We start from the raw sequence: 11,521 nt of genomic DNA, 5'->3' as shown, positions 1-11,521 counted from the left end.
TAAATTTGATCATAATGACATAATGATATGATACGGGATGTACAGAAACTACCCAGTAGTAGAACTCTAAAAATAGTTTACAATATAAGGTCACGAGGCCATCTTCTTTTCAGGCGCCTCGGAGGATTGCCAGGAATGGAAGAGGAAGCAAGGTTAGAAACTAGTGGGTATTTGTAATTTAAAATTCTACTTTATTTTTACCCTAGTGATTGAGTTATTTTACTTGCGCTGCCATACTCTTCATCCGACTTTCAAGGGGTGTCAGGATTTTACTTGGAAGGTGATTTGGCTGGTCTGAGTTTTTCGGTAAAAAAAAAAAAATATTAACATAATTAAACATTTTTTGTGCGTAGCTCGGAAAGTATACATTTTCTTCATGGTTATCGTATGCCAATTGATTCGTCTTTTTCTAAAGAATAATAAAAAAATATAACTGATTTTATAAAATAAATTTTTATTCACTAAAAATTTAAAAAAAACGAAACATAATGAAGGTTTTAGTAAAGAAGATCTGAAACCCTCAAATACCATTTTTGAAAGAAATAAAAAATTACTTTACCCAATTTCAGGAATATAACCGTTGAAAAGCCGAATGTTTTCACCTACATTAGCAAAATTTAGGATTATTAGTTTCAAACTAAGAAAATCTTTTCCAGCATTTTATTTTATTTTTATTTGTTCTCATTTGTTTAGTTAACTTTTAAATTACAAGTACTTCCTTGTGATATATGCATAAAAAAACATTGTTGTAGTGTGACTGGGTTAAGAGTGGATTGAAGTTTGTGAATGGTCTATGAATTAGGGCTGAAACGTCTTTCTTTCTTTAAAAAATTCAAAGATAATATTAAACTGGTATAAAATATTGTTATATTGTTTTATAACATATTTATTACTAACCGGAGAATTTAGAAGGAATTACACCCGATAAATATAATTCAAATTATAGCATTGCGGCCAATAAGATGGGCGTGTAAGGTTTAGGGCTAAGTAAACGCTTAACCAACGGGTAAATTTCCGACGAATAGACCGAAACGTAGATGGGAGGATTGCGTTTGGACTGATTTAGTGTATTCTGGTTTGGAAGGGCGTCACTGGACAGAGGTATAGAAAAAGATTGGTGACGACATCGAATCTTAGCCTTTATTATAATTATGCAGTTTTATATTACAAAATAGTGGGTATAATTTAATTTAATTGTTTCATTTGACTTTTCTTAATGATTTTGAGTGATATATATTGATGAATATGGTCAAAGATGAATCCTCATACAAAAAAAAAACTAACAATAAAAATAAAATATATATTTAATCTTCTAGAATTCATTAAAAACAAAACTTAAAAAAAAAAAAATTAAAATGTTATATGTTCTTTATAAAAATGTAAATATATATTTGTAATTTGATATTACTATCCATAATTATTGGAGAAGTTTGTCGGGGGGTGCGGTCAGCAAAGAACAACATAAATAAAAAAAAACATATTTATTTATTTTATGCCGACGTTTCGACCTGAGTTTCAGGTTTTCATCAGGGCTATAGAACAAAAGAGATAACAACAACATTTAGAGTAACATACAATTGAAAAGTAATAGTATACAAACAAATTTAGAATTATACAAAATATTGAATTAAATCATAAATGATAAAAATTGATAACTGATAATTGAATAGTACAAAATTTTAATTGATTGATATTCGTGGAATTGATTGATATTCGTGGACCTGAAACTCAGGTCGAAACGTCGGCATAAAATAAATAAATATTGTTCTGTTTATTTATGTTGTTCTTTGCTGACCGCAACCCCCGACAAATTTCTCCAATCATTAATCTACGGTCAACTATCTCCACCTCATTATCCATAATTGTTTGTATATCATATATGTTAACATGTAAAAAAGATATGTTTTTATCTGTAATTTTGATAGATATAATTTATCAATAATAACTAAAATAAAATAAAATATAATAGAGAAGTAGCTGAAATATAATCAACACATCACCTGTTGAAGCCGGCAAAACTTTTAAACAGATGATTATATATGAGTTAGCTATCAACTTGAAGGGGCAAACTTTTGCAACCGGTATTTATGAGGCTGTGATTTTGAATATCAGATATTTACTTGAATGAATTTATCGAGTTATTTAGACAATAATTATAATGCGAAAATTGTATCCAGGGAAATTTCATACAGAAGTTTAAAAAACATATTTTATTTTATTTAAAAACAAATTTGATCCTTTTTTCTCAACTTTATTCTTTTTAACCTTCCAACGTTTCGACCCTCAGGTCATTTTCAAGGATACCTTTACTTGGTTGTCATTTTCTCTTTTAAAATTCTTAAAATGCCTGCTAATTGCCTTTGTCCCATCTATAACTCTTTCTTAAATTTAAAACTTGTATTAACCACTTCTCTTCTTTCATTCATTTACATTTGAAAACTTTAAACAGAACCTACCTTCAACAGGTTAGGACTCTGTTATCACCTTATCATATAACATAATTTTTCTTAAAACATTAATTTACATTTTCAATATAATTTAATTAACATTTATTACATATTTTTCTGCTCACATATACATTTACCCCCCTTATATTTATAGAGAAATACACATAAAATAGGAATAAATTAATTATAGATTTTAAATATATTAAAAAATGTTTGTGTTGTAAGCAGAGTAATTAGTAATAAATGTTAATTAAATTATATTGAAAATGTAAATTAATGTTTTAAGAAGAATTATGTTATATGATAAGGTGATAACAGAGTCCTAACCTGTTGAAGGTAGGTTCTGTTTAAAGTTTGGAAATGTAAAAAAAAGAAAGAAAAGAAGTGGTTACTACAAGTTTTAAATTTAAGAAAGAGTTATAGATGGGACAAAGGCAATTAGCCGGCATTTTTAAGAATTTTGAAAGAGAAAATGACAAGCAAGTAATGGTATCCTTGAAAATGACCTGAGGGTCGAAACGTTGGAAGGTTTTGAAAAGAATAAAGTTGAGAAAAAAGGATCAAATTTGTTCTTAAATAAACTAAACCACTCTCAAACAAGAATATATTAATAAAAATTAATCTAATATTTTATTTTAATTATAATTATATAAAAATCAATATTTGTTTTTCAAACTTTATGCACTGCTAGCATTTTCCCAGGAACATTATACGTTGGCCCGATTTTTTCGGTTAACATAAGCATTTTTGACGCTAGCTCGTTTTTCATACTCAAAAAGAAGATGGTCAGGATTATGGTCAAAAGAAAACAACTATATATTTGCCGACGTTTACCGCCACTTCGTATAGCTTCATCAGGGCTATAAAGGTATAAAAACCAATAAAATATTTTTATATGGTAGGACAATAAGATACAAAAAGGTAAATTAAGGTAGGGTTAAAATTATTTGGAAGATTATTGATTGACCGTGTGTATAGGTGAATGGAAAATGGTCCGGGTGCGGTCAAAAAAACTCAAATAGTAGAATTATACTATTTTATTGAGCCAACGTTTCGCCCCACGTTGCAGGGCTTCGTCAGGGCTAAAAAAGATACAAACACTATAGTTACAAAAGGAAAAAAAGAGAAAAAAAAAACTTTTAATCTTTTATTCTTGTTTTCTAAATTCTCACATTTTTTTTTTCATTTAATTTATTTAATTTTTTTTAAATTTTTATACTCACTATCCTTCCTGTTTCATTTATATTCATGTATCTATCTTTTAATTTATATTCATGTGTTATCTTCTTAAGTGTACTTATATTAATTACTTTATTATTAATTTTCTATTATATTTTACACTTTTCTGTATCCCCGCTCATTTGGTATATTTTGTTTCTTAATTACTTACACCCATTGTATCCCATTATTTTATACTTTACTGTTCACCTAATTTAAATACTTTTTTTTTTACTATGTTTACTTCACAAATTTTTTCATTATTGTGGCATAACTGCCGTCCCTACTCCTCCCAATACCAACGGTCACTTTATTTTTGATTGCCGTCAAAAAAGATATGCATTCTGTCTCATCATTTGATTTGTGTTTTTTTTTTCTTTTTACATCTCTTTAGAAAATAAGAAAATACATACTTTAATATTTCTTCTCTTATCTATCTATTACTATTACCCTTTTCATTTACTATTTACAACCTTAATTTTCTTATTGTATCTTACTTTTTTACATTTTATACACCTGTTATTTTGCACTTATGTTTTTTTTTTCCTTTTGTAACTATGTGTTTGTATCTTTTTTAGCCCTGACGAAGCCCTGCAACGTGGGGCGAAATGTTGGCTCAATAAAATAGTATAATTCTACTATTTGAGTTTTTTTGACCGCACCCGGACCATTTTCCATTCATTAAAATTATTTGTTTGTATATAATTTTCTTTTCACTTATATATACACAATTTTAACCCTGTCTTAATTTACCTTTTTGTATCTTATTGTCCTACCATATAAAAATATTTTATTGGTTTTTATACCTTTATAGCCTTGAAGCTATACGAAGTGGCGGTAAACGTAGGCAAATAAATAAAATTGTTAACTATTTTTTGTTTTATTTTTACCGCACCCCTAACTATCTTCTTAATATGAAAGTTGATATCTTTTATACGGGGTGTTTCATGGTTAAGTGGCCAAACTGAAGGATCTCAAAACAAGAAAAATATTTCCTCTGAAGGAACGCCTAAACGCTTTGTTTAGGCGATATTAAGATTCCTAAAGATTTTCATTGTTATGAATTATTTACGTTATATGAAATGAATAATATCTATTTATTCATTATTATTTATGTAAACATTAAAATTTATATTAAATGTTGTTCAAAGTGAAGGTATGTCCACAATCGCTTTGTTTAGGAGATGAATTATATATAATATTCTAATATGACTTTTTATTCCTAACTGTTTAAAAACTATTTAAACATTACTTATGCTTTAAACGTTAGAATCCTTGTGTTGCCTAAAAACTATTTAGGCAACATAAGGATTTATAATACTACGGTATTAATATGTCAATCAGTTGGTATTTTTCTGAAGAATTAGAAACAAATATTAAGGAGTCTATAATAAATGATTTTATATTTACTAAAAATTTTAAAAAATGAGTATTTCAGAAAGTAGGTTAACAATAAATAGTTTTCTTTTACTATTTTGATAGCTTTATTGACAGCCACCCGGACGATCTTCCTACAATTTACTTCACACGGCCAACTATCTTCTTCCAATAAACTAAGAGACGGAAAACTAAGAGACAGAAAACTATAGTAGTTGCTTCCTTAGTTCTAAGGAATGGAAAACTGTGTACAATCTTTGTTTTTATTTCACTTACATATTCTTTTTTATTTTTATATTTTGTTATGTTTCCTTGTCTTTTTCTGAAGAATTAGAAACAAATATTAACGATTCTATAATAAATGATTTTATATTTCCTAAAAATTGAAAAAAAAAATTAATGAGTATTTCAGAAAGTAGATTAACAATGTTTTTTTTTAACAAAAAGCAAATGATATTCGTTTTTTGAGTCGTCTCAAACCCTCAGATTTTTGAAAGATATCAAAAGTTCGATTTATTTATTCCGATGATCATTATTGTCTATATGATCGTTCATAACCCCTCTTCATTTTATCCAATCCATACTTTAATAGAACCTTTGGAAAGCTGAATATCTGCCTTTTCAACCTACTTTAACAAAATTTAGATTTATAAGGGCGAAATAAATTATATCTCCGGTTCTAATGCGTTTAATCAGATTCGGCATGTGCCCTTTGATAGAACCCTGAACCACTGCCAAGTTTGGTGTGCATTGGTTGGGTAGGGTTGAAGTTATCTCTTTTTTTTTTCAAAAACAAAGGCCGATATTTTATTACAAAATTATATTTTCTGATTCAATTCAAAAATTCCTATACAAGGGTTTCTTGAGGTGTTAAAAATGAATATCAACTAAGTTTCGCTTCTAAAAAATCTTTTACAAAACTTTGATCGGCCAGACAACATGATGGATTGATAAATCATCTCAAGGGAGAAAAAGAATCAACTAAATCGGACCGGCATTGACGATTATAATAATAATATTCTTTATTTATTCTGGGATTGATACCTTGAGAATAATATACAGGCTTCAGAATTAGGTTTTAGAGCCTTGGAAATACAAAATAAGAATGAAATTATAAAACCATAAAACATAATAAAATAATGAATTTGAAAAAGTTAAAATGTACAACAATAATTAACAGAATATATAAAATAAGAAAGTAAAATCATATGTCATATCATAAAACATAAGATGGCAAACACTTCTAATAATAAATAATACAAAACAAAAATGATAAAAATCAAATGTAATTAAACTAAAAATGATAAATAGAAAGGTACAATTACTACTAATATACATATTTACAAGAATAATAGAAATTCTGAAAAATTAAGTAGAGAAAATATATAAACTTTGTTTGAAACATTCTACAGAGAAGTTATCTTTTATGTTACTATAGTTACCGTCACTTCATCTATGTATTATAATAATAATATTATAATGATATCAAAGTTTCAATAGTGTTTAATTACCGTATCATTGCCGTGTCTGCTAGTTATAACAATAAAAGCATGTCTTAGTGCTCAAGACAATCACTTTGAACAACATTTAATATGAATTTTAATCTTTATATTCCATTTATAAAATAGTTTGAACCCATATTAATATATCTTTCTTGGTTTAAATAATTCATAACAATGAAAATCTTCTTGAACCTTGAAAAATAAAGGTGAATATCTCTTTTTTAACAGGTATTACATACCACCATTTTTCGCAATGATTTTTTTTTCTTGTTTTTAAAACCTTTATTCATTTTTTCAGTTTAGAAACCTTAAAACAACCTTTATTTGTAAGATTCATAATTTTTAATTCGCGAATCTTTCGAGATGTTGAATGAAGGAAGGTTAATTTATAATTGTTTTTTATAATATCAATTTTTTTTTCGAACTATAGCTTAATTTGGCGGTAAAACTATGAAAGTATGTAAATAGGTTTTTTTCTCGTTTTGAGGTTCTTAGTTCATATTTTAACACTTGACCACGAAGCAGACTCTATTTCACTAATTTATATTTTATCGAATCAAAAAAATAAATGTTTAAACTTGGGAGTGACAAAGCTGTGAGCTCAAATATGGTTCTGCATTTGAATGTAATCAATTTATTTTAAAAACTTACATCTATAGTGGGTGGACTGTTGTAAATGACGCATCTTTATGATCTAAAAATCTTAAAGACAAATAGTTAATTATTATTTGTAGTAACTCTAGGAAAAAAATAAACATAAAATCTATAAAAGAATCTCGCAATAAATGGTCAAGAGAAAAAGTATCCACGCGTGCGGTATATATTAAAGGGGAGTATAGACTTGAAGCATTTGGCTTATATTGCACACATCTTTATTTTAATCATTCAATTTATCTGCTTGCAATAAGAGTATGTATGTATATAAGCAATTATTTCTTACATAAGATAGCAGTACCTATTTGAATAATAATAAAAAAAAAAACCTTATTAATGGTAAATCAGGTAACAATTATATTTTTTAAACCTAAATAAGACATTTTACTTTATTAGAAGCGACCGCTTATGAAAAGTTCGACTTCTGTTTGACTTTTTCATTTTCACTTGTCACAGATAATATTGACAATCAAAGAATGCCACGACAAGAGGATATGGTATATCGTGGATTGATCATTCATTTCTCTTTAAGTTGCCGTATCATTATTTCATTCATATTTACTACCGGATTGAGCATTTGAATGATGAATGTTGTGATTGAAACATCTTTATTATGAAACGATCTTAAGGACAATCAATTTAACATAATTATACGTGATAACACAAGGAAAAATAATACATATATTATTGTATCACACTAACGTTAAAGCATATCACTGCTTTGCTTCAAAACAGTAGCATATCTAAATATAATATTTTTTTATTCAACGTAGATATAGATAGTATCATAGACTGGATTTTAATTTTTTTGACAGACCCAATAGCGTTGGAATAGTCTGTAGAAAGACCCCAGAAGAGTTAATGGAATATTTCAAACTCAGAATAAAAATTCATTAGATAAGTTCTGTAGTAAAGTTTTATCCTAGCAACTAAAAATTAATTAAGTTTAGCTAATATGGAGAGAACTACAACTCTTACGAAGATAAATGTCATAAAATACTTAAAAATAAATTAAACTAGCTATAATTTGAGTTCTGATAGATGTATTTATGTCTCATGGTTTCCTACAATAAATTTACTTACAAGTGATTTTTAAAGTAATGTTTCTTTTAAAGCAACTGTATCTTGAGAACTATTGAACCTCAATAGGGCTCATATTTTAGTAAATTTACTCTAATTTAAATGATCTTCTATTAGGTTTTTTAGTTTTGTAGATAGTTTTAAAGATATAGTTAATTATTTTAAGGTTTTTTAACAGCCATAATTTATTCCCCCTAACTATAGTTAACATACTCATCAATTTTGGCTAGTAATTATAATGAGGTTTTATTAAAGTAATAAAAAATTGGAGTTAAATAATTCTCTTCATTCATATCTTACAATTATGACCATTTATTCTGTATAAGCTAAGTACTGACGGTTTTTTTTGAAGTTGGAAATTAGCTATTGTTGTTTCCAGGCAACAGAAAGAGAGGATGAGATGACTGTCAAAGATAAATTTCCATAAACAGCACGTGTTTTCTACTTGTTTACTAACACAAAATATGTTCTTAATATACAAATGGACTTGATAATGATAATATCTAAACTAGATATAATTAATTATATGTAAATTATATAATCACTTACCGGAGGCAGCGTTGCAAGGCCTGATCGCCTCCATACTATGGACCATGCTGCAAGGGATAAACTCGAGCATCGCCCCGTGAACACTGGCACTCAACTGAAGGCCGGCGCAGGACCGCCCATCCAGAAAGTAGTCCCCCCCCAGGCCACGCCCACCCCCTCCCATTGGCTCCCTCGACCACGCCCACTACCCTTCTGCCATTGATCCCTCTGGCTGTCACTCCTTGTCAATATCGTCCTCCTGTCCCGTGCTCAGTAGTAGAAGTATTCGCCATGTACACAATCCGGTTTTTGTTTCTGTCTTCAAATTTACATTGGGCAGACGCTCCTCGGGGGGGGGGGGATGGGACGATTCTTATTGAACCTTTTGATCTCTTCCCGACTTTATTCTAATCCCTTCCATTGAAGGGTCTTTTTTCCCTTGAGTAGAAATGTACAATTTACATGCGCTATTTTCTTCATCTGACTGAATTGTAAAACCTTTCTACAGAGAACAAAAATGAATGAATAACATATATTTGTTTATATATTATGAAAGATAGTTGACCGTGGATGATGAATGAGGAGAAGATGGTTGGGGGTGCGGTCAATGAAAAACACAAATAAGTATGATTAACTTATTTTAATGTGCCAACGTTTCGGCTAGAGTTTCTAGCCTTCTTCAGGGCAAAAACAAAACAAGATAACAACCACAGTAAGTATAGAAAAATAAAAAAAATAAAAAGAAAGTATAAACAGAATAATTTTACAAAGTAGAATTAATCAAATAAAGTGATGAGAGAAGCGGGAAATAAAATGTAGACATAGGTAATTGAAAAAGTGGGTACAATAACATACTTAAGAAAATGAAATAAAAATAAAGTTATATAATGCAAAGAAGTATGAACATATTAGTTATTATTAATTTAAAATTTAAATATGAAAAGAAAATGAAAATTAAAAGGAAGAAAATATATGTAACAATAATAGATGAAATTATTGTTACATATATTTTCTTCCTCTCAATTTTCATTTTTTTTCATATTTAAATTTTAAATTAATAATAACTAATATGTTCATACTTCTTTGCATTATATAACTTTAATTTTATTTCATTTCCTTAAGTATGTTATTGTACCCACTTTTTCATTTACCTATGTATACATTTTATTTCCCGCTTCTCTCATCACTTCATTTTATTAATTCTACTTTGTAAAATTATTCTGTTTATACTTTCTATTTATTTTTTTATTTTTCTATACTTACTGTGGTTGTTATCTTGTTTTGTTTTTAGCCCTGAAGAAGGCTAGAAACTCTAGCCGAAACGTCGGCACATTAAAATAAGTTAATCGTACTTATTTGTGTTTTTCATTGACCGCATCCCCAACCATCTTCTCCTCATTTATTTATATAAATACAATTAAAGATTCAAAAACAATCAAATAAGAATTTAAACAATCAAAATCATTGTCAGACGTAGCTTAGAGGAATCAAAAAAGTAAAATAATCATGAAAAATGTCTCCGATCCAGTTTTTCATTGTACGCAGGCATATATGCAGTAGATATAGAAAAACATATTTATAGTATAATGTCCATGCGGTCGATTTTCCGTTGTAGGACGGAATTGCTCAATTTAAGTGTACACATGACAGTTTGAATAACTGTCAGTAACTGCGGTGTTAAGGAAAGTACTATTCACTTATTGAAAAGTATAGTGAAATTATAATAAAATATTTTGGGCAGCGGACCTGCTCTCTAGAACAATTATTCAGTTTATTAAAAGGCTGTAATTGGAGAGCTCTTAGCAACTCAGTAAGATGGGCTACACTGGAAAGAGCTCAGTCGGTTAACATGTGAGGGAGAAATGCCATACCAGTTTGATATTATTTTATTTCTTTAAATATAATTATCGTGTTTTTTTAAATTATTGACTCGTTAAAAGCATTGTTTTTAATGCACGTAACTTATTTATTTATTTTTTTTTTAATACATAAGGATCGTTACTTATATGTTTTAGTTAAAATTACACAGGCTTCCACAAACGGAAATTTTTTCCTATGTCTATGTGTTTTTAATCTTTAAAAAATATATTTTTTTTAAATAATTTATTTATTGTTATTTACAACTGTATACATATATACTCATCAAGTAAATTTGCTGTAAGTGATATTATGACATGATACAAACATATGGAGAATCTACCCATAGTTAGAACTCCAAAAACACTTCTAAAGGAGAAGATCTCGAGGCCATCTTCTTTTCAGACGCCTAGGAGGATTATTAGGTAGTGAAGGAGAAGCCAGGTTAGAAACGAGTTGGTTTGGGGTTGTTGGGAAGTTTATTATAGAAGGATTGGTATCTGGTTCTGGCCAAATCGGCAACATAGGGGACATTGAGGTCCTGATGGATTATTTGATTTGTGACAAAGTAAGGAGCATTAAGGATTTTGGACTGTAAGGATTGGATTCGAGAGGAATTAGATGGTTTAGTGGATTGGAATTTTGTCTAGTAAATGTTGTAATAGTCGTCGGAGTCGACGAGCAGTTTCCTGTCTTTTCAGTCTTGAATGAGGATTCCATGTCAGTGGTTTGTCCATATGTAGTCCTAAGTAACGGATCTGCTCAACAGGAATAATTGGGGTATTATTAAAAGATACTGTGGGGCTAGACGAAGGGTAAATGTGTATTTTAAAATATAAAAAAATAATATCAAACTGT

The 11,521-nt window shown here is 28.7% G+C and overlaps 1 protein-coding gene across 1 annotated transcript in view; it reads right to left on the bottom strand.

The window, feature by feature from the left end:
• LOC106686683 (LIM homeobox transcription factor 1-beta) overlaps positions 1-8,903 on the bottom strand; it is a 63,225-nt gene extending 54,322 nt beyond the window's left edge. The window contains exon 1 of the mRNA XM_014430113.3: positions 8,828-8,903. Within this exon, the coding sequence (XP_014285599.3) occupies positions 8,828-8,897 (70 nt within the window). The 5' untranslated portion in view covers positions 8,898-8,903. The remainder of the gene's footprint in view (positions 1-8,827) is intronic.
• Between the last annotated feature and the right edge of the window lie 2,618 nt (positions 8,904-11,521).

This window comes from Halyomorpha halys, unplaced genomic scaffold (assembly GCF_000696795.3).
Source record: "Halyomorpha halys isolate HHAL.00 unplaced genomic scaffold, Hhal_1.1 Scaffold861.1, whole genome shotgun sequence".
NCBI classification, from domain to species: Eukaryota; Metazoa; Arthropoda; class Insecta; order Hemiptera; family Pentatomidae; genus Halyomorpha; species Halyomorpha halys.
The sequence above is the reverse complement of the archived record's forward strand: the minus strand, read 5'-3'. Positions and strand labels throughout refer to the sequence as shown.